Source organism: Notothenia coriiceps, unplaced genomic scaffold, assembly GCF_000735185.1.
Source record: "Notothenia coriiceps isolate Sejong01 unplaced genomic scaffold, NC01 NC01_scaffold00026101, whole genome shotgun sequence".
Classification (NCBI taxonomy): Eukaryota; Metazoa; Chordata; class Actinopteri; order Perciformes; family Nototheniidae; genus Notothenia; species Notothenia coriiceps.
In genome coordinates, this window is record NW_011358802.1 from 189,163 (window position 1) to 213,182 (window position 24,020).

The 24,020-nt window shown below is 40.2% G+C and overlaps 1 protein-coding gene across 4 annotated transcripts in view; it reads left to right on the forward strand.

The window, feature by feature from the left end:
* The window catches only part of LOC104956588 (TOX high mobility group box family member 2-like), a 74,999-nt gene that overhangs the window by 9,201 nt on the left and 41,778 nt on the right, over window positions 1–24,020 (forward strand). For 2 of the 4 annotated variants that reach the window (XM_010784095.1, XM_010784096.1), the window contains exon 2: window positions 23,398–23,487. The exons of 1 other annotated variant lie outside the window; for it this stretch is intronic. In XM_010784095.1, the coding sequence (XP_010782397.1) occupies window positions 23,398–23,487 (90 nt within the window). Of the gene's footprint in view, window positions 1–9,152; window positions 9,184–23,397; window positions 23,488–24,020 lie in introns of those variants that run through there. One more of the 4 variants, XM_010784099.1, reaches the window with a different exon arrangement.

Consider the following 24,020-nt stretch of genomic DNA (forward strand, 5'->3'; position numbering starts at 1 on the left):
ATTTTTAACTTTATTTTTGAGTCGGTCAATCAGATCAGGGTATGCCTGCTGCTTTCTGAAAGCATTTAACAAAAAACTGCTAATCTAAACACACACACACACACACACACACACACACATACACACACACACACACACACACACACACACTCCTCTTTGTCTGCGGACAGTCTTTGGCTCACACATCACACCCTTAGGCGTTGCTATGGTGACGGGATGGAGAGAAGGGGGATGAAAGCTTTGATATGACTGAGGATTTCAGTCTGTGAATCCAAATGAGTGTGTGTGTGTGTGTGTGTGTGTGTGTGTGTGTGTGTGTGTGTGTGTGTGTGTGTGTGTGTGTGTGTGTGTGTGTGTGTGTGTGTGTGTGTGTGTGTGTGTGTGTGTGTGTGTGTGTGTGTGTGTGTGTGTGCATGTGCATGTGCATGCTAACTCGGGGCTATTCAAGCGTTTTGCTGACTACGGATTCACAATCACAATTGCTTTCATAGCCCGTGCAGAGGAAGGCCATGCATACCTCAGTAAGGGCCAGCGACACAAATCGAGCGGGGCAAAAACAGCCACTAAATCATATTCTGCCTGCCCTGACACATGGAGGAGATTTTTAATATGGATTCCAACCATTTGAAATCATTTCATATTGGCTCGGACCTTGGTTGAGTCACAGAGCCACCACATGGCACAGTGATTTCTTGCCTTACATTTTTTTTGTACCTCTCTGTAAAAAGTAATTTTCCCAACCAACCACAAGGTGTCTACTTTTGTGACTTAATTTTGGACATGGATATTGTTATAAGGACATAAACATGATGCTGTAATAAAACATACTGTATCATGGCATGGATAGCTTTTTCACCATTTAAATGCCCCATGTGTCTTTGTTTTATTTTGAAATGCAGTGTTTTGGTGTGATGTAGGTTATAAGACAGTATGAATGTATGTGAGTGGTAGTGGCTTTGGTAGGGGAGTTCCCCATGTGCTAATTATTGGCCCCGGTAGTGCTAAGCTACCGGCTCGTTGGTGGGTACCAGTGCGTCCCCCTCAGCGTCTGTTACCATAATTAAGACCAGCCGCCCCACTGTAGTGTGCTTACATTAGTCAGCCCGAGCCTTCCCATGGGGCAGTGCGATGGCATTCTTATTCTTATGGCGGGAGAAGAAAGAAAAAGAAACGACACCAGCACCTGCTGCAGAGGAGGCCCCTGGGTGTTTAGTTAAATGTTGATTATGTTTATTAATGGCTGCAAACACTCCAAAGGAACGACGTGTGACGGCGAGGCGAAATTGATGTGCAAATAAATCAGCACATCTATTTATTCATCTATCTATCTATCTAGATATAGATATTGTTTCTGTTGCAGTTTTGTGTTTTTTTTTTGTGGGTTAGGCTCAGTTGCACTGACAAGATTATTGGAGCTTGGAGCTCTCTTATCATGGGTTTTTAACACGAGACCTCCAAGTAACTCCAATTTTATTTTGTCAAGCAATGGAAAACAAAGAAACCCTCCCCTGAGGAAGATAAGGAAAGCTGCAATATAATAAAGCACAGATATTGCACATCTTCGCTCGTACAGAACCCAGCCAGTGTTTCAGTACTGAAGATAAACAAATGTAGACGACTATGAAGGATTGGACTGTAAAAGTGCCTATGGGTCAATTACAGTTTATATGTATAAGAGCTGAAATTATGCCTTCAATCATCAGTCGCTTGACAGAAAAAAGTGGGACGTCTTTGAACTATGACTCTTCCTGCTTTTTTCCCCTTGGACATTGTTATGATTTATTTTACTATCCAATAATCAACAGATAAATCAGTAATTTAATTAATCAATGATCACAGCCCTAATAGATGAATACATAATGTCCAGTGTATGTTCTGTTAGCAATCCAAAATGAAATACGCCAAACATTTAATGGGTTTAAAGAAAAATTGTTAAAATATTTATGTATGTATATCTATATTTATGGTGGATTACATTCTGGGGAGAGATAATTTACCTAGGGACAGAAGTTAGGAGAGATTGACCACTCATGTATGTATGAATGTTTATACAGTATGAACATACAGTATGTACTGTATGTATGTATGCATGGAAGAGGCTGGAAGCTGGACAAACATTCCCAGTTGTCCCAGCTTCCTGAGGTATGTCCTGTGCAAACACCATGGGCCATGGTATAAGCTCCTTGCCAGGGATTTAAGGCTCTTTCCCTCTCTTGTTTTCATTGAATATCCTTTACAAATATTATCGGCCTGGTGTCGGTGCCAAGTTTGCCCTGCGGCCTGAAGGGACAGAACCCATAACAAGTTAAATTAATGATAATAAAACCAATCTTATTATTTTGGAATATAGATTATCAATCAGAAAACCTTTTAACGGTTGCTATTTACTTGGAAATCTTTAACTTCTAATCTCTGTGCTGATTTATTTCGTTAACTGACTGACATGCATTGATTGGAACTGCCACAGGTTTCCAATTCAGGAAGAGAAGGTTGATAAATCCATATGATCCTGAATTTGCTCTCTTTCCTCTGTTCCCGGCTGTGACCGTCTAGCCTGGTCCCTTGTCTGTCAGGAGCATGTGTTTATTATCTGCGAAATATTTAGCAGGCAGATATAATTGCCTGTGTAAGGCTGTAATCGTCTGCGTCCAATTCAGTCAGAAGAGACCGCGGGAGCCCACAGAGCCACCGAGGTAATCAAACTGTGGCTCATTCTTCCTCTTTGAGAACTAATGATGAGCCCCATGATCGTTTACAATGGGCAGAAAGAGAAGTGACTGAAAGTTTAGTGGTAGTACTTCGATTTTAATTCTTGCAATTTATCTGATTTAAGACATGGGAATAACCTGAAACAGAGAGAAATTGAGAATTAGCTGTCGATTTATGGACAGTAGGAAAAATAGATATGAGGTTGCTAAAGAAGAAAAAGGGGGGTAGAGAAGTTAGAGGAGACTTGTGGGTTTAGAAAGAAGGGAGAGCGAGAGCAAGAGGCCCTCTCTTTTTGTTCTTGACCTATTTAGTCTCAAGCCGGCCATGAGACATGTCGATGAGTGATGTCGCTAAGAAAAACAAACGACGGAATGAAAAGTAAGATTTTGGAAATTATGACATAAGGTCAACAGTGTTATGCTATCGAGGACTCGTTTCTGTAAATGCTTCAACAACCTCATAGCAGCTGAGTAGGGTTGTCAACACACAGGAAGGGAAAACTTGAGCATATCTTTTTATAGAATTGTTAATAACACAGTAGACAGTAGTGAAAAACCATAGCCTAAAGCAGCACTTACTGGCACAACCCACGTGAACCAAGCAATGTGTGTGTGCATATGTGTGTATGCATAATTTGGTGTGTGTTGCTGGTACCTAAAGAGGGTTGGAGGAAGTATTCAGATATTTTACTTTAATAAAAGTAGCAGTTCCAAACTGTAGAAATACTCTGTTATTGGTGACAGCCTTGAAGTAGCATTGTGTTGTGCTTTTGACATTTTGTTTAATAGGGGTGACTTAAAAGTTAATTTAACTCAAATTACACTTAATGTTTTTGCCTATAGTTGCATGGTTTTGTTTACCCAGGTGTTCAAAGACTCCATCTCTGAGATGCCACAATAATACCATGGAAGTGTTAAGGATTTAGCATTGAAAAAATACGTTTAAGAAATACACAGCAGTCTTCCCAGAATCAAAAGAGCACACTGCAAACTGTTTTCATAGGGTACATTTTTTGGAAGAAGTAAGTAAGTGGTTGGTTTGGAAATCATTTATTTTGGTGCTACCACCCAGATATTGCAGATACCTTGTTGAACTTTCATTCAGCAACAGGTACAGTTAGGCCAGCGACTTATCCAGGGCACCGGGGAATGTCATAACCAGGAACAAATGTTAGTGGCAGCCGGGCAGGGAAAGGTAGTGAAACTGAGAGATGATCATGTTTTATTAAGCCTGATAATGCAGCCTAATCTGTGACTCGGGTTACACAGTGCTTTGTGGGTAATTAGAGATCATGTCGTACGCCTGGCCTGCTGAAAATGTGCACTCCGCCCTAATCCCCTCCTATCCGCCCTTCACCCGCCACCCCCCTTCTTCTCTTTTTCGATTCTCTCCCTTGCTCAAAAAAACAAAAAAACAACATGCTTCCAAATGAGCTGGCTTCCTGTCAAGGAAACGTACAAATAAACAAACATGGCAGCCATACTTAAGGTAGGTAGTCATCAGAAAGCGTAAACCTTGCTGTAAGATATTTGGAAACATGCTTGGGTGCTCAGAATTCAATAATAGGAAGTCGACAGTGGAGCGCTTTGTGGTTTGCTTTGTGGAACTTGTTAGATGAATGACTAATGCCTCCTGGCAAGTGCCCCAGGTTTACTATTACCAAAACAATGGCACTTGATACAGAGCACCGTAGACTTGGTTTTCACACAGACAGGAGCTCAGGCTGCTGTTTTCTTTTGAACCCTAAATGCTGACTGCCCATTCATGCAACATCCCCGAACACAGAGACACACACAAAGGAAATTCTCAACTGACACGGTGACTTGTTGAAAAACACAACGGCTTCTTTCACTGCTTTTGTCCCCAATGTTTCATTGTTTAAAACTGAGAAATGTTTCCTTTTCTTGGAATCTAGATTCATCTATCTCCAAATGATCTAGTGTAGATAGAGTATGTTTATACGCACGTAATTCCTTGGATTATAGCAACTCCATTAAAGGGTCTAAACATCAGGTGGAAAATAATTTTTGCAATATGGTACATTTTAGAGAAAACGCAAGCTGCCGCCCACCATAGACACAAGAAACTGTATGAGTGCAAAGACGGATGAAAGCGGGTTTAAACTCACTGAGTTGAATGCAGTGTTTCCCCTTCAATCTTTGTCACGCCTGGTGGTTTGAGCTAAAAAAAACCTTTACATAAAAGAAGATATGAAAGCAATAATGAAAACCAACCATATAACAAGAAAATTCTTTCCTCTGCATATCAACACAATTTACTCATCCCACAGCCATGGCTTTATAGACCTCATTGAAGAAAGCAAACTATTTAATATTTTGAGTACAAATGGAGAATTGTTGTCATAGACATCAGCGTATATAATACACTTTTAAGTGTAGCATTTAACACATTAACCTCATCAGGTCCACCTTCCTATAAATGCCATTTATTTTAGACACAGAAGACGAAAGTTCTTTGATATGTCCATAATGGTACCATGAAAAAAACAAGCTTAACAGCCATAACCATCATGCCATTACATTTGCAATACAAATGTACAAAATCCAAAACTGAGCTATAATTCCAAAAGTGTCAACGTCGCGTGTGATATCGACAGAACTAGAAAGCCTTTAAGAGTGAGCTAAAGCAGCTACCAGAGGCTCTATCTCAAGTGCATTAAGTGTTTTTGTTATAGGGCAAGTTAGGAACTAAGGGTGAAAAAAGACAAAGCAAACAGCTCAAGGAAGTTTGTAAGCGGCGAGATACATTTGATTGGGTTTTTTTTATTTAATCCGTATTGTTTCCTGGTTTAATGGTTGCTGATAGTGCTCAATCTTAAAGGTCCCATTGTCATGGCATTGATGGCCATTTCTACTGATCATATTCCATTGTTGAGGCTACTAGAATAGAGTTACATTTTCAATGTTCAAAATCAATTGGTTTCTCATACGCATCTCTGGTATAGTATGTGTATTCACTCTCTGTCCTTAAACAGCTCGTTGGAGTCCTGGCCCCCCCCCCTCCCTGTGAGCCCACTGTGCTCTGATTGGTCAGCTCGCCCACTCTGTTCTGATGAGTCCACCACCGTTACAACGGAACATCACTGATTATGTGTTACAATGGCCTTCGTTAGCAACCAGAAAAGGACACCAGTAATGACAAACAGATGAGAATGCTGCTTGGGGTCTGGGTGCCGTGTTGGCGGGACGTTGCGGGGCTCGCTGCTCCGCCCTTTGAGGCTCGAGGAGCGGACAGTGTGAGCTGGATTACTGGTGTCGTTTCCTGGTTGCTGCGTGGGGTCTGCGAGACAGCGAGACACCGCGGAACTCAGCCTGAGCACACACACACTCACAGCCAGGCTGTTCGCCACACAGTTCGCCACACACTCACAGCCTGAGAAAAGATAAGGCTGAGTGTGCCGGCGAAACTCTGCGGAGTAGCGCGGCTGAGAAAAGATAAGGCTGAGTGAGTGTGTGTGTGTGAGGAGCTCCACTAATTGGTCCATTTGGTCGTTGTTACGTCACTTAGACCAGGAAGGAAAAAATGGACGAGGGGTTCTGGGGCAGCATAGACAGGTATTTTCTGTGTTAGAGTTTTACTCGCTACAGGGTGTACTTTGAGGGTGACTTTGCACACCGTTTACATGCAGAAAAATCTACATAACACACAAGGGGACGGGTAATAACCGGAAAAGCATGTCATGGGACCTTTAATAATGTCCTCGTTACCTTACACACCATGTTCAATTTTAATGCCATTAATATGTTTAACACCTGTGCTGCCATCATTTCTAGATAACCCCTTGTTTGTTGCCCGGAAGATGACACTTTTAAAGTGCTTTTTAGACATTTCTCATCGTATGCCTTTACATTTGTACATGTGCTAATAAACAAACCAATACTTTATTGCAATTATCCACATATCATTGTCTGCAGAGCCATGTCGTTATGTAAAAACATCTAATCATCGTGTTCTTTTAGTAATTTTTTCACACCATTGAAACTGTTTACAAATCGTGACCACAAACACATCATTGTGGGCATATAGGTGCTGTGATAGGATGGAGGTGATAAAACCAAAATCCCAATGGCCAATTAGAACTGCTCAAGTTTCAGACAAAATTAGATCCCTGCATGACTACTCACACACACACACACACACACACACACACACACACACACACACACACACACACACACACACACACACACACACACACACACACACACACGCACACACGCAGGGTCATATATACTCACTCACTTTTACACCTATGAATCACTATCCACACACACACACACACACACACACACACACACACACACACACACACACACACACACACACACACACACACACACACAGCTCCAGGGCATTTCATTTCCTCTCCTCCTATGACAACATCATAATGTAATGGGACATGGTGTCACGTGACAAGTGCAAGTACACGGGGCAATCAAATCGCTCTCTCTGTCTCTTTCTCTGGCTTGAAGGGCAGAACGGTCATTTGTTACATAAACTATAGTTGGTTCAATTACAGAAAAATGTGCTTTGTGTCCTTGTCATAAGCTGAGTGATGAAGCATGTAAAAAACAAGTTAGAATCTGTGTTCCTTCAGGATTTTTGATGAAATACATTGCTCTCTGTGCTCACTCTGTCTCTCATGAGAACAAACTGTAATAAGAATTAGATACATCATTGGGGTTTGATGCTAAATTAAAGTTGCATTACTTAGGGTTTTGTGTTAAAAATAAACATGTATCTTCAGCTTAATTGACAACCTTAGACCTCACCATACATTTTTTTCCAACCTGGCCACTAGAGATGGCATAGAGTTTGAATATTTGCACCCTTTCGTCTGTAGGAAGTTTAAACCAAAGCTATAAGAGCAAAGTACCAAACAGTTCCTTAAACAAGGAAACGAGTGCTTTGTCCAGAGAAATCTGAACTCACCAACATTTGAGCTTTAGCCTCCTTCATCCCGTCTGGTATCCTTTTGTAAAAATGATCACAGGCCAGCATGATTGGACTGACATTCTGTTTATAATTTCTCAGTACTGAAGTTGACATCTGTTAAAGTTGCTTCCTAAAACCATGAAAAATAAGCAACAAAATACACTTTCTCACAGCCAACACTATTAAAACAAGTCTGTCTGACTCTCAGCTGTTAATTTGCCATTTATTGAATGTGTTGTGTCTGACCCTCTCTCCAGGTATTCACTTTGAGCTCCTCCAGCACAGCACCATCGCACAGTCTTCAGACGAGCCTGTAATTAAGTCATCTCGGAGCCTTGAGAGTGCGACTATAGCGCGCTGAGCTGAGACCAATCTGCCTCTAATTGTCCCGAGTTTTAATTTCTAATGGAATAAGGGCCAGAGGGAATGTGGCTTAATGAGATGCAGTTACTGTGTGTGTGTGTGCACTCTTTTATCTGTTTACTGTAACCGCTATTGGCCCCGGTGAATAGAGAAACAAGAGTGAGCAAAGCAAGATGTTCCGTTGTGATTTTGTGTCTCTCTTCTGTTTATTCTACAAAGCACTCAGGATGTCTCTGTCTTTCCAAACTGTACATTTACACATAATAAATGGTAAATGCACCTCGGAACAAGGAACATAATTGATTGTACATTGACAGTACAGTCAGAAAACGCCTTTTAGTGATACCTACTCCCTTTTATACAAACTGGGGAGCGCCCTCTTTTAATAACTCTGTACAGTGGAGACCCTTCCAAAAGTGAGAAGTGCTTTTGCCCTTGGCACTCAAGTTATTGCTCAGACAGCATGGTTGTAGACTGGAACTGGAAAGGTTGTTTACATAGCCTTGGGAGTGTTTGTGTCATGATTTAGATTCCAGGCATTTAAATATCCAAATAAATCAGTTTAGACTTCTGAGGACGTGTAAACCTCCGAAAGAAGAGATGGGCCAGCTGTGTTTAAAATCTGTACGGTAGTTTTATCTCTGAAGCTGGAGCAATTTTGTTTTCAGTTATTATGGGCAAGGGAAATGGGGGTCAGAGTTCACAGAGCATATGTGCTTTAGTATATTGACAATAGGGATGTTTATCTTTTGTTTACTTTTTACACATGTAACCACTTTGGCACCAAAATGATGATAAAAAACTAAAACCCTGAAGACACATGACGGCATGCATCTTTCAAACACTTTGGTGACTTCACTGTAATTTTTCTACCTTATCGCTTTGACTGGAGTTTGCTTTTGCAACTGACTCAAGGCCCTTCCTCTTATTGTTTCAATATGTCAGAGCATTGTTTGAATGAGGTCACCCATTACCGATCTGGCCTGGGGCCAGGTTGACTTCAGCTGATTTAATTGAATCTACGACATGAGTCAAATTCAAACAAGCAGAGACTGCTTTGCCATGACAGCCTCATTACTCCACATTAAGAACTCATTTCACAATACATTGTGACTTTGGGCTTGACAAATGGTGAAAAGGGATGAAATCAAATAAGTGAGTACATTTTGGAAGGCTACTCTAGAAATGCTTTGGCTGAAAATACTTCAGCGCCGTACATACAGTATGTTATAAGAAAAATACTCTTTCTGCTATTTTGTATAAGTTACTGTGAATGCCTTCTGGGTTTGAGTGTTCCCATGTTTGCCGTCTGCAGTAATGGAATGACATTCAATGCCATTTTCCCTTTTAAATGGGATTTTTGTCAAAGCGTTATGAATTTAACCTGCCTTGTCACTCAAGCCACAGACAGTGCTGAGACAGGAGAAAATATGCGAATGAAACCTTTCACTGCAGATTTTACTGTTAGCTGTGAGCAGAGCAAATAATGACGCCTTTATCAAGTCCACGGAACAACAAACAAAGAGGGCTTTCTTGCGACATGATATCAGGCATTATAATGACATACATTGTGTGTATACCACATACACAACATTCATAGCATCTCAGCTGTGTGCTAGCTGTATTTCAGAATTTCATCAGCTCTAACCTCTTCTAAATTTCTCAATTAAACACGCATTCTTTGAAAGCCGCTGGCAGCTCGGCCAGAGCTCGCGGAAAGAGAAAAAAACGAAGCGCAGGATCAACTTGCCAGGGCTTCCCTTCACAATAGGGAAGGAAATGTTGAGACTGCGAGGGCTGTGGAGTTGAGATATGGCAGTGTTTGCTTAGGGCTAGGTATCAGGCACAAAAACAAACATGGCTGCCCTTAATGAGGCTGTTTGCCTGCCAAAGGTAAAGACAGCTGTTGTCTCTCGCCACAATGGAGCAGGCCTCAGTACCACGGAGCACAGAGGGGCTTTCTGCGTCCCCATAGTAACGCTCACCTTGTGTGTACTCAAGAGGAATCTTATTGAGTCCCCTTTACAGATAATTATTGAGTAAAATGTAAATTGTGAGGCCATAAGGCACTTTCATAAGGTTGACTGTGAAATAAAAAGGTTTATTAAGTAAGTCTTGTCGACGGAGTGCTAAAAGGGATATTATTGGACAGTTTGAGAGGCAATTCTTCTTCTTCTTTTGCATCTGTCTTATCGTGCTGGAGATAAGTCTTTCTAAAATCTTCTGATAAATAAAAATTGGCTTCTCTGAAGTACTATAATGCACAGGGATATACGCAAAGTGGGAGAACTGGAACCTGGAAAAGCACTTTCCTCCTGTACGAGAAAATTAATACGTTCGAGCTGTGCCTGTCCAACTGAATCAGCACTGACAGCTTGCCGCACTCCACGGCTAATTTTAGAGTTAAGAATATGAGTGAGATGACTGCACAAGCATTTTGTTGAGAGGAAAGTCGCCAGTAAAAAATCTGCTTACATTAAAGGTCCAACTGTCATTTTCAGCAGGGTGGCTCCTGTTGAAACAAAGCCCTCCAGCCCACACGCCTTCCTGCCTTTGTTTACGGTACATTTTGAACTATACTGAATGGATGACATTTTGTTTCCATTATCATACGAGCTTCTCACAAAACAAACAGCATTGTCACAGATAGTTTAATATTGTATGGATGAGAAAGGGAAGTAAGTTAACCTAAGGGCCACATAAAGTGAACATAGTATAGACAGCACCTGAGAAATAAAAAATAAATGAAGACATTTTTCTTTAGATGAAAAAGTGTTTGTTGTTTAGTCAAACTTGACAAATGATTATGAGTGTTGCAAAGTGTGATTGAAGAAATGTTGGTTCATCCATAGATTTTATTTAATTGATTCATTGACTGTGTTAAAAATTGGAAATCATGCTTCTGAATCAGGTGATAAATGTTCTGAAAAACAAAGAATAACAACAAATATAAATGTTTAAAGACAATTATGGGAATTTGATTCATTCTTGAAAAGATTGATACAATAATTTTACCTAATTCTTTAACATTATCTGAACACTTTGTTTGTTTTCATCTTATGAGAAAAAGCATTAACATTACAATTACATTGTGGTTGTCAGATAACTCTCATTGTGGTGCTAAAAAAAGGCTCAATGCACATTTCCTGTTAGACGATTTCAAAGTAATGCCACATAACTTAACCGCTGCAGTAGTGTGACTTGGTTCAAAATGTCTCTGACCACATGTTTTACAACAAAGGTCATGGTGTATGGCGACCAGTGTTAGACTAGATGGCATTCTGTGTCCTACATCTTAGCATTAACTCTGCACATTGCATGTGACTGCTCCTCTTTGGTAATGCTGCTGAGGCAGCAATCTGGGGCTACAATTGGTGTTTTCTGCTCTGCAAGTAGGCATTCAGATGTAGAAAATGCTTTTACCTTCTTTTGAGGGGTGATCTGAAATGACAATACAATTAATTATATCAGGACAATAATTACAGAGTCCAAGAATAGAGAAACTAAATTGAGTCTTGTATATGCAAACATTTCCCGAAAGAAGAAACATTTGTACAGGTTTAAAGTGTATGAGTGCCATGTATCTATATTGGATTTTTAAGGGTTACATGTAAAAGTTTATAATATGTTGTTGATTTATACTTTTCAAATGTAGATTTAGCCCTCTACTGTAGAGTTTTTTGAGTCACGTATGGTTGCAACGTTAGCTTCATTGAACCCATATCTTGAGATCCAACTACTGAGTCAGATATTGGCTCTGCCGCAACGAAAGCTAAACTAAACCTTAAACAATCTCTAATTAATCAACCCTTATAACAAATTATTGAAAAGCTCTCGCTCTAGGCATGCCTGCGATTTTTACCCACAATATCATCGCCTTTCTGTCAGAGGCATTTAGCTTGATGCACGTCTCCCAGGCTGTAATCTGTTTGCGCTTCTTCTATTTGTTGCAGCAGTGTCTTTCAATTAAACGGCAGGGCCAGTGTCTTCAGAGATTTCGTTTTCGAGTGACTCCCCAGAGAGGGAGCAGAGGAAATGGCTGAACACATCAGACACATTCGTCTTCTCTGCTTAGTTACCTTGCAGGGGGAAGATGGTGATACCCATTTCCTCCGTCTAATGTGTTTGCTTTACACCCTACGCCAAGTGTCAACATGCAGCTTCTTGACAGTCATTTTTCATTTGGAGCAAGTAGCTAGGATAAATAAGCCTGAGCTTTGCACAGTTTTCTCTTGTTCCCTTCTTTTATCAGCCTACTGTTGTTTTTAAGGTGGCAAACTTGTAATGTGTAAGGTTAAACGTGCACTCGTCAGAGATTATTACTTAATAGCTTTGGCTGGTTGTTGATTGAGAATAAAAAGCCAATTATCATAATAGGATATGGGACATAATGACAGAATTAAATGAGTGTGACAGACACACAATAGGCCTGCTCTGTCATCGCCTTAGCCTAGCTCGCTTATTAGAATTAATCTGGCCTGATTAAAAATGCAAATGGCTCAAAGTCATTGACGGAGTTTACATGTTTTTATAACATTTAACTGATTTAATTACATGGAAAATGAAATGTGGGATGTGAGATTTAATTTTTGAATGAATATTCTCTCATGCCAGGAAGAGAAGGTAATGAGATTAGTGCTCTCCCTGTCTCTGGTTCTCTCCCCATCTCTGCCTTTCAGATGCTGATGGTTTGGTTCATCGAACCAAGAAGAGCTGTTTTATTGTTATCACTGAATTCTTTTTATCTTGGTCTCAAAAGCACCTACTGTATGGTGTGGGCTGCGAGCTTCACAAAATGTAAAGAGTTTCCTCCTACAATGTATCATTTTAAAAGACCACTATATGATTTATAGCCTGGGGGAAAGAAACATTTTCTGGTTCTTCCTGGAGTTGTTTTTCATACTCAAACAGCCGCGCAGAGGAAGGATCACAGGTCTTTACGGACAGAGTTAATTGTTTAAAGTCTAATGAAATGCTGTACAGCCTGCAGCAAGTTATCATCGTACACGATATTGCTTTGGCATTTTTTTGTTTAGCTCCAGGAAGGTGTTTCTCCCTTGACAGAAATGTGTCACAATACATGAAAGGAAAAGAAAACATTTTCCCTTGTATTTCTGCTAAATTAAATTGTTTGCTGAAAACAATACAGTATTGTTGAGCATCTTTCTGCGAGTTCAGGATTCAAAAAGGGGAAACAAATGTTTAAGGTGTCCCTTAAATCAGTCGTTTCTTATCTAGAGTTCTTTATACAATGACATGTTTGAGTGAGAGCAGCCAGTTCCTGTTTTCTGCCTTCGTGCCAATAAATGTTTCTGACTTTATTCACTCTGTGTGCACCTTGCACTATATGCTTGTTAAAAGTGCAGATTGATAGTTTTGCTTATTTGAAACATGTCTGGTGTTTTTGCACCTTTCAGCCGTGGTCGTAAAAACCCGCTTGCATGCGGTGGACATCCTGTGGGGGAGGAAATTGATTTAGCTGGGTTTGTTTGTTCTAGACCAACAGGCGACATGCATTGTTTGGTTCTTTTTTCTTTACATTTCAGACTTATCATTTTATTGGTGTATTACAATATTTTATGGCTTTTATGCCTTTACATCTGTTTGAATTTCTTTTCATTTGAGCCAGTATGATGTTTTTTCTCCCAATCATAAAAGGTCTACAATGTGCAAGAGGAGGCATTTGAGAGTGACAGAACGTTTTTAAATTAGATTCATGTGAATGGGCCAGATGTTCTGTTTTGATCTTGATGTGCTGTGTTATACAATATAACCACCCACCTAGCCTTACATCATCATCAGCAACGCAGTTATTCAATGTGTAATACAGAGATGTCAACATCAAGCTACAAAGGGGTTTGAGATTGTGAACAGGCTGTGAAAAGAGAAAGCTTTTTATTTAAAGACCATTTATTTTTCAGCGGGAAAAAGACATACAGACATAAAACTTTGTGGTGACAGGACAGGATCAATTCCAACTGTGTGTCCGTACATCGGCTCAATGTGTTGAAATGGAAAGTATGGTATCGATCTGTGTGCATTAGTGCTCTACACAGTAACATAAGCAATGAGTGGCAGAACAAAAGAGGCTCTGTGTACGTCACGCTGGAGGAGAGGTGCAGTACAAAGAGGACAGTTAACTTCATGCAGTCTTTTTGCCTTTCATTGTTTATAATTTTAAATCCTTACTTGTATTTGTGTTTCATAAAGGAATTCTACTTACTCATATACATCTGGAACTGATTTTGTATAGTTTGAAATATATAGGTCTAATAAACAGTTTTGCCCTGCGGAAAGAGAGGTTATTAAAATTATACTAAAGTGCTGCAAGAAAAAAAGAATAAGGCTTAGAGGGTCACTAAAGCCATCTTAAATAGAGGTCAGGCTACACAGTCACATCTGAAATAATCAAGTTACTTCTATGTCCATGAGCTGTCCTCTTTCACAACTAAATTGTTATTTGAGATTGAAAAGCATACATCCTGCGTTGATATTTCTCCTTTTCTAACTCATACTTTCCCTCAAGGGACAAATCACAATTAGTCCATTGTGCTATACAGTACAGTATATCACATTCTGCACATTTCAGCTGGAGAAAAGGCGCAGTGTTGTGTCGGGGCATATGGCATCATGATACATATGCTTTAGAGGAGGAGGATGGTAAGGGTTGGATGAGGGGGGTGGTTCACTGTCAGGGCACAAATTGAATGAACTTTAGCGCGGTGATTGGATTAGCGTATCGTAAACAAAGGGGTTATTTCTGTAAATATCCTAATCCCAGAGGCTTGGATTAAAGGAAAACAAACAGAAGAAATTGAACCAGAAATGTTTCCAATACTTTGGATCAGTATTTCGGCTTTAGTGTATTTATGTTTCTGTGTGCAGGAAATATAAGAGAAAAACAATGTCAATGTCACACTACCTTAGAGATGGAGACAAAGATCTTTCACCACATCTGAGAAGTAGACAGTTAAACATTCAGGGCCTTTTCAGTAACTGCACTGTTTAACCGTACCTATACACTGATGGCAGGAAACTCAGTGGTGACAAGGAAAACCCTATGCCACACGGAGGGGTAAAAATAGGCCATTTGGCAAAAGAGTCAGCAAGGGGGAGGAGAAGAATCAGATACAGGGGAAATATGTTGAACAGTGTCTTGTAGGGACTTTTTTCTGCAGGCGCGAGATAAGAAACTTCACTCTTTAATGTTGGTAAATTGTCAGATCAATCTCATTTTTGCTTGCTGGCTTTCTCAGAGGGAGAGAGAGTCACAGGAAGAAGGAACGAATTGCTATTTTTTCCCCTTGTTAAACAACAAAGGAACGATAAACACCCCTCTCTTTTGAGAGTTTACAGTCTGCACCTCCTACACCTTCACAGTTACAAAAGCTTCGCACTTTAACCCATTACCATCTGAAATGTGTTACAAATCTCACTTCTTAACAGTGCCGGTAATATTACCTCTCAATGTTAACCCAGGAAAAACACACATTCTTAACCCTCATTCATTGTTGAAGTCAAGGGTGATCAAAGCTTGTCTCAACCAGTCACTCCATGCAGGTTGAGGTTGCTTCTTGTGTTAAACACTTTGTATAGCAGTCCGTTAAAGGAGTGGGTAGTGGACGTGACTTTCTGAACCAAAAGACGCTTTACCTTGACTGTTAAGTGAAAGGTGTTACATGGAATTCTCCTAAGGTCACCAACCTATGCAGCTTCAGGTTAAATAAAGTCTAAGAATAACTTTACATGACCACCATTAAGGACATGGCAACACAACAACTCTGTTAGTTCCAGCACTCACTCCTGGGCTTGGGGTTGAGGCCAGTTGGTCTTCAGATATATTTAATGGGTCAAAAGGTTATAAATGCTATAGGAAAGAAAAAAAGAGCATCATTCCATCAAGAGATACAAATACAACGTCTGACTTCTGACTCAAAGGTTTGGATTTTCTCTCTTGAACTAAAGGATAGAGTCCGTTTTTCAAGTCTGTTCTAAATTACAAGTGAGATGCCTTTGTGGACTTTAACGCTGGATGTCTTTGCTAAAATGATTCCTTATTAACATACTGGCAATATCATTAAGACATGCATTTCTAAAGTGATTATAATTTAATTGATTGAGGAAAGAGTCAAATGTTTTAGTAAAAAAACATTAAAACAAATTCCTGTTCTCATCTTGAACTACCTTGAATCTTTTTTTAAAACTGAGAAAAGTCTTAATCAAGTGAAAGGGGCCCGTTTAACAACAGCAACACTTCATCAAAACATCTATTCCCAAATGTTCACACAACTCATGGAGTATAATCCAAGTCTAATTTATCCAGTATGTATGCCCTATATTTACCAAACGCATGTATATTGCTAAAACCTTACTATTTAAAACAAGTATGCATAATACAAGCTTCTCGTCCCTGTATATCCAAAGTGTTTAATAGAGAGTAAGTGGTATACAGCTGGTCATTTTGTGGGGGAAGTATTCATCGAGGGGTAATAAACCAAAAATGTGTAATATGTAATGTATATAGCACTAGTCAAGTGTGAACAGAGACAACCCAGTGTGTGACTGTCTGGTTCAAAAGGTAAAGTAAATCAAATTAAGAATCCTGTGTTACAGTCTGATGGATGTGTGAGCTGCGGCCCAGCTGCCTTCTCTAACCCCAGCACCATGTTCCGACTAACGGTCAAGCTGTAACACTCAGTCAGAGTCCGCTCTTGGCCCTTGAGGAAGGAAACATGACGCGGCCTAATGCCTGCCCCTCCTCTGCATATCTGCTCATTCATCTGGCCCGCTCATTAAAGGGTAATTACCTGTAATTAGTGAATCATGTCACTTTAATGAAGATGTTGAAAGCTGTTGAAGCCAGAAGGGCTGGCCCTAATTCTGAGTGATGTTCAAGATTAGCCTCAGACAGGAATTCAATAAAGACGGACATATTAATGAAATATTAGCATTTTACCAGTGCCATAGGTGCCTCGTATTGTGTTTATACTCCACATTTATTTTCAGTTCTATTGGCATCAACACCTGGCTCTGGAGGGCAAGTACGTGTTACTGTATCAGATCAGGCTAATGGGCATGATGATGATGAAGCTGTTGGTGTCTAAGTATGTCTGTTTGTGTGTGGCTTTCGCGGGCAAGTGTAAAGCTTGCTCTAGTGTGTGTGTGTGTGTGTGTGTGTGTGTGTGTGTGTGTGTGTGTGTGTGTGTGTGTTCCCTGGCGGCGTGGTGAGTGTTTAATCTGGCCCGGTGGCGTGCCGTTGGCCCGGCTAATCACAGTGTGTCTGTAGGAGTGCGCTGAGCCAGGGGAGCACGCCGTCGCTAACAGTGCCTGACAGACTCATTAGAGAGACCTGGCACTGAGCTTGCAAGGCACACACACACAGACAGAAACACACTCAAACACTTTGAAACACACACAGTGGGAAAGGCACTCAGGCTCAACTGTACAGACATTGGGATAAATTCATACACTCAGACACCTCTTTTTCTTGGACGTTCTTGCACACACACACTCATTCATATAATCATTCATAGATGAGTGTGTGCTGTTTCTCTCTCTATTTCCCGCACTCTTACAAACACACACGCTCCGTGCTCCACGTGTGAGAACAAGGCAGGCGGTGACCCCTCGCAGTCGCAGCCCAAACACAGACAAGAGCCGAGAGAGCATCTGGGAAAAAGAGGCGGGAGGGTGGGAAAAAACAAGAGGAGGCAAAGATGAGGAGAGAAGTAGAAAAAAAAGGAAAGGTCTGACACAGCAATGCTTTCTGCCATTCAAATGCTGTGTCAGACAGGAACATTTCATTTTCAAAAGCTAAATGTCACAACTCAGTCGAAAACCTTAAGAGAGTAAAACATATATTGGCATTGTATTGAACTCATTTACAGGTACGTATTTTTTAACCCTTCTCACATTAAAAGTGTAAGTTAAAAGTCTTGGAAGTTGGATTTGTTTAAATTATATTTAGCAAAGTTCTACAATCTACTTTGACAAATTAGTTAAGTCCTGCCTGCATTGCTCTCACAGCGAGGTTAATTGCTGCCCAGCTGCAGCAGAGCCAAGTGGAAACATTAGGTTCGGCTGAATAACAGGTGAATGCAAAGCAGGTCAATACGTAGTCAAGTGTGGGCCTGCCAGCTGTTCACTCCCTCCGCTCTGCCACCGCACAATGGTGACACACACACACACACACACACACACACACACACACACACACACACACACACACACACACACACACACAAAAACAGGGACATAGTTAAACATGTAAACAAAGCAATCAGAAATCCTTTCATTTAAAAAAAAATGTGATTTCTCTCGTCTAAATTAAAATCAGTGAAGAATATACATACATCAGAGTAAAGTAAATTATTCATAATGATGTATTTAAAAATATGTTATTTAAAGCACATTTATAACTGATAACACTTGAAGGATAAGGCTAAAGCTGTTTTTATATTTTTTTACGTCAGACAAATCCCATCAAAAGACCAAAAATACAATTTATTTATCTTACTAACAATTATTGTCTATACCTAAGCCTTATAGAGCTCACTCCTTTATCCCACAGGCCTCCATTGATGTTTCAAACTGAATAAAAACACATAAATAAGCCACACCGTCTGGGTGCTGTAATTACTCGCCGATGCACCAAATGTGTATAAATCCCTGGCTGAAAATAGCCCCCATATATGCCCTTTACCTGTGTTTCTGGAACTGGAAAATATGGATTTTCTGACCACTTTCTAGTAAACAGTTGCCTATTCACACATCATGTAGAGAAGGAGCAAAATGTACATTATTTACATTGCGATTCTGTTCACATGGCAAATATAAATCCAATATCACTCTCCTTTTAGCTCTTGTTTTGCTCTCCACCAACTCCTCAGGGAAATTGTTTAGCTAATAAATGCTCCACACTATGTACCCAAGTCACAAAAATGACCTCCCTACTGTTGCTCCAGGGCGGGTAGCACAAAGACGCCGCCTGCTGTGACTGAAAATGATATGAGAGCAGTAAGAGTGAAAAGTAGCGGGCTGTAAAACCAAAACAATAAGCTGAAAGATACTCAAATGATCCAGAGATAATTCTCTGTTGGTTTGTTTCTCTGAGCAACTCCCTTTCAAAGTATTTTAATCCATTGTCCCTAAATTATTGATTGGAGCACCTTTTTGAAAAATAAAAGTATACCGTCTATTTGTGACCCATTTAAAGATTTATGTTTTTTTGTGGGAAAAAGTGGAGCAGCGGAATGCCAAATAGAGGGTAGCGATAGATACATTAACTTACACATTGTTGCTTTTGGTCCTTCATTGTAAAATATGAAAGAACTGCAGCCTACAAATAAAAAAAACTGAAAACACTGACATAAGGAAGATACAAGAAAAATGTTTGTCTTGCTGTCTGACGAGAAGTTTCTCTCTTAGCCTTCACTTTATATACACTAACCTGCGTGTCTTGAGTTTTAATGTAGCCAAGCTTTAACTGAAACAAGTTTAGCTAAAGCTAAATCAAACTCTCTTTAATTGTCTCTATGCTACTCCATGTAACAGGCCAACAACCCCCCCCCCCTCCTTTCTCTCTCTATTTTCTCTCTCTTCATAGTACAATAGCCTTTTTGCTCTCCTCTCTCCCCCATTTTCTATCTCTCTCACTCTTCTCCAGCACAAGGCTGTGACATTGAGGGAATGTGATGTGATGTATTGTAGTGAATAATGTATTCTGCGAGGATTGTACAGAGCGCGTAGAGCAGATGGCAGCAGGTTGATCTCAGTGTGTGTGTGTGTGTGTGTGTGTGTGTGTGTGTGTGTGTGTTTAATGATGACAGTGTGTATATGTGTGATGTGCGTATGAGCGTGTGTGTGTGTGCTTACCAAGAATGGGGGAGGGGATGGAGGAGAAGAAGGGAGGGAGGAGAGTGGGGGTTGGTGTGTCTATGTGAGCCTCCTTTGTGAGATAAAACATGCAAATGGTGGATTATTTTAATGCAGTTTTTTTTCTAGAGCCCTGAGCTTTAATCCCTAAAGCAGTTGAAATGAAAATAGTATATGTTTTCTTTCAAACTCTCTCCCTCCCTCCCTGATTTTGTATTCCCTGATAGGAATTTACAACCACCAGCTGTCTAGGAACGGGATCCTTTGCACTTAAATTTCTCTCCAGTGTAGTTACAGCCAAGGACTGATGATTACAGCGGGATGGCATGAAACTGACTAAAGCTAGTCACTGCTGTGTTACGCAGGGGAAGGAAGATAGTTGTGAGTTTCTTCTGATTTAATGGCGATAACAATGTTGATCGTGAAAATGGAACCGAATGCTCAGTTTGTTACTTTGAGTGGACTGCAGATGTTAAATATGCGCATTTATAAACACTTGCACATGCGCAATCCTGCTGGATGTAACAAAAACAAAAACAAGAGACACAGAATGGCAGGACTACATTTAAGCTTTGTGTCAACACTTATTCATAGCTTATCCATAGTTCAATATGTCCAAACAATAACATGGACTCAACATCTATCCAACCAGCAAGTGTATAAAAACCAACATTATTGTACAGAGTGAAATAATTGTCATGTGTGATTTTCTAGTTCTAATTTGAAATATATGAAAAACACAATTTTCAGTTTTTCACATGTAATGTTTAGGTTTTTTTGTGGATTAAGGAAATAAAGCACGGAGAACCCAGGGTATGTGTTTTTTGCTTTTAGAAGGAATTGAAGTGCATAATAAACTGTGCCTAAAGCACACATAGACACACTTTTCCCTGGTATGAAAAAGTCCCCTATAGAGGAAGCTAACAGATGGTTGAATCTATTTACATTCACTAGGTGGTTTTAAATACTGAAGGTTATTCTTCCACTTCCTGCACTTAGCAGAGACTTTATCTGAAAGTATATAGGTGACTGCCTGGTTGCACTCACACTGTTCGTGTTTGATCGCGTCATTACTCGCACAGTTATTCCAAACTGATTCCATTACATACTCCTATGGTGTTTATGTCCATCCTTTCCTACCTGTTGGTTACCTGTGTTGGGAGCTCTCAGTTTTTGCTCATCTGCGATGTTGCAATAATATCTTGAAGGTGGCACGTTCGGCTGCAAAGGGCAGAGCCTGGCACCTGGCCTGCAGTACTGTTATGGTTCTGAGGCTAGACACAACAACAACAATAGCAGAGATCCTTTCATTGTATCCTCCCACACCACAGATGCAAAAACAGAAGACAATTCAAGAACCTTGTTATTGCTTTTTCTATAAAAACCTTTCTTCAATTAATCATTATAAGAGCCTTGCATGTGAGGATTTCTTTTAAATATCAAGACTAAAACAGAGCGTAGAACAAATCTGGAGACTAAAAGCTCGTTCATCCTGTCTCTTTCATATTAGAGACAGTGAGCATAATTGAGTAAATGTATTTAAGTATTTGAGCGAGCTGATTCAGCCTCTCTGGGATGGTTGATATTGTACTTAGGAAGAATATTGCCCAAGGCAATTCATTAGTGGTAAATAATTGAGAGGTTCGGATAGTGCTAAGGTGAAATGCCTGTTATTATTTTATGGAGTTAGTGTTATGAGGGCTCTTCAGTTTAAGAATATAAAAAATGCACAAGCCTTCCCACAAATTACTCGCTGGAAAGATTCACAATGGGCGCTAATGACCAATCATCCATCTTCCATTGTTTTCAAGCTCTGTAAAAGTGTTTTGCTTCCCCATTATCAATTCTATTTCTGCATTTGGTGCCATCATTTATGTTTGAAACATTTTATTTTACCCTTTTCCTCAATTTGTTATCTTTTTATTTTAGCTATTTCGGCATGATACCTTCCATTGGCCTTTTACTTAGAAGCTTTTAGATTAAGGGTCTCTGAAAATGTGGTGTGGAGGATTCTGATGGAGCTGTCAATCAGACATGCAGCGGGCCAGTGTGGAGCTTAATGAAAAGCACTGGCTTATATTAAAAATAGATTAATACCAGCAGTGTTAGGATATCTTATTGGCAAACTCGTGTTGAGTGCACTAGCATCTGTTTATTTAACCTCAGACATAGTCATGCAAATGTCATTTTTTGTAGAACAACTTTAAAGTTGCATTTCTGAAGCTTTCCTTTGGACCTCACTGTTCTTCTCTCTTTGATGTATTGCTGTGCATGCTTTGTCTCAGATCAACTCTTAGCTGTTGATAATTGTCACCTTTACTTGGTTTTCCTGTGATGCAACTTAAAGGCCACTGAGGTTTTATATAACATCATACACACCCGCACTCCACCATGTGACAACCAATAAATAGTTGAGCGTCTTGTTGATGGTCTGATCGGTTATTCACGGCCCTGTATGCACTGTAATAGCACAATGTGTATTATATATGGTCTGGTGCGCAAGAGCTGTTTGTCCTTAACTGTCCTTAGGTGAACAGTTGTGTTGTGTGCTGTTTGGTAAGATGCTGACACCTGCGCTTTGAATGTTATTTTTAACCATTTTAGCAGCCAGACTCTTGAGTGACAATTTAAGAAACCTGCATCTGACTGAGTAAACTGTCTTTTAAAACAATTAATTTGTATAGACTAAAAGAAGATTTAGTACAAACATGTGTTGTCCCCAGAGAATTAATCGCTTATGACTTTAGTTATTATTTCCCTTATCATGGGTAACACCAGCAGGTCAACATTTCAACTTCAATTAAACCTAATGAGGGAACTTTAGGCACAGAATACATGTTTTTGATTTAGATCAAAGTTTTACCCAACACATTTTCAAACCATTCAAATCTTTCGTTTTCTGACTTGAAATTTGAATTGTGGTCTCATTGGGCCACAAGTGTACATTAGAAGTGATTTTAGTTATGTGAGCCTATATGTTTACAGGTCATTTACAATGTAAGTTATATCAGATTACTAATTGTGTATGTACTCGCTGTGTAAATCCACTTGTTGTTCCATGATACTCCTTAAATCTCCAGACCCTTGGCTCAGTGCCAGCGTTCAGCCCCACTGTTTTGTAGGGGGATTCTCAGTGTGTGCAAGAGATAGGGAGGTGGGCATGGGGTGGAGGCGTGTTCGGGGTGGAGGGGATGTCAGTTCATTAACCTCCATTCTTCCCCTAGCGTGGCGCTGCGTAGCAGTCACTGTTTAAGTCTCATGTCATTACTCCTCCCCCTGCACGCGTACGCTGGGCATGAGGGGAAGAGCAGAGCGACCGGAGAAAGGGAGAGGGAGGGAAAGGTGCAGGGGGGAGGGGGGGGGGCCTTGACATGTTCCTTTACAAATGCCCTGCTTGTATCTCGCAAACTAAAGCCCCGCCATCTCGTTTCCTTCCCCACTTTTGTCTTCTCTGTTTCTTCTCTTTCCCTCCCTGCTGTCTCTCTCTAACCACAGGCCCGGTACAGTGTGGGTGAACGAGGGGTTAGGCTCCACACTGCCCTCCCTCCAGGCATCAATCCAGCTAGGAAAAGACTGCCCACTGTGGTGAGAAACAGTAGCCAAGCCCCCAATTCCTGAAACCTATTATGTTTGTCTGCCAATTCATTTGGGCCCTGTGGTGTTTTGGAGGCTAAAAGGTTAAAAGTTGTGATGAAATTTCCCTTCATGGAGAGACATATCTACTTAAACTTATTGAAGAAAAGGAAAACTACAAGAACACACAAACACTGTCCATGTTTTTAACGCACATGGTTTAAAACATTGCATATATTTGCATTCAAAACAGGCACACTTACAGGAATATTATACAGATGATATCAGGAGTTATGATTCTTGAATGCAGCAACGTATGTGTGAAAACATACAAAGGTGCAAAATACACTCCTGTACTGTTAGTTGGGTCACAATGTGTGTGCATCCACGCAAAGCAATTATGAAACTGGAAGCATCATTGAACTCTTTAGAGTTAATCTATAACTGCTTCTTCAAATGATTAGTACTTGAATTGTATACAGATTTCATTTACAGGGAATAGAAGCAAATAGAAAAACAAGCAAATAGTGCCCAAAAAATAACAC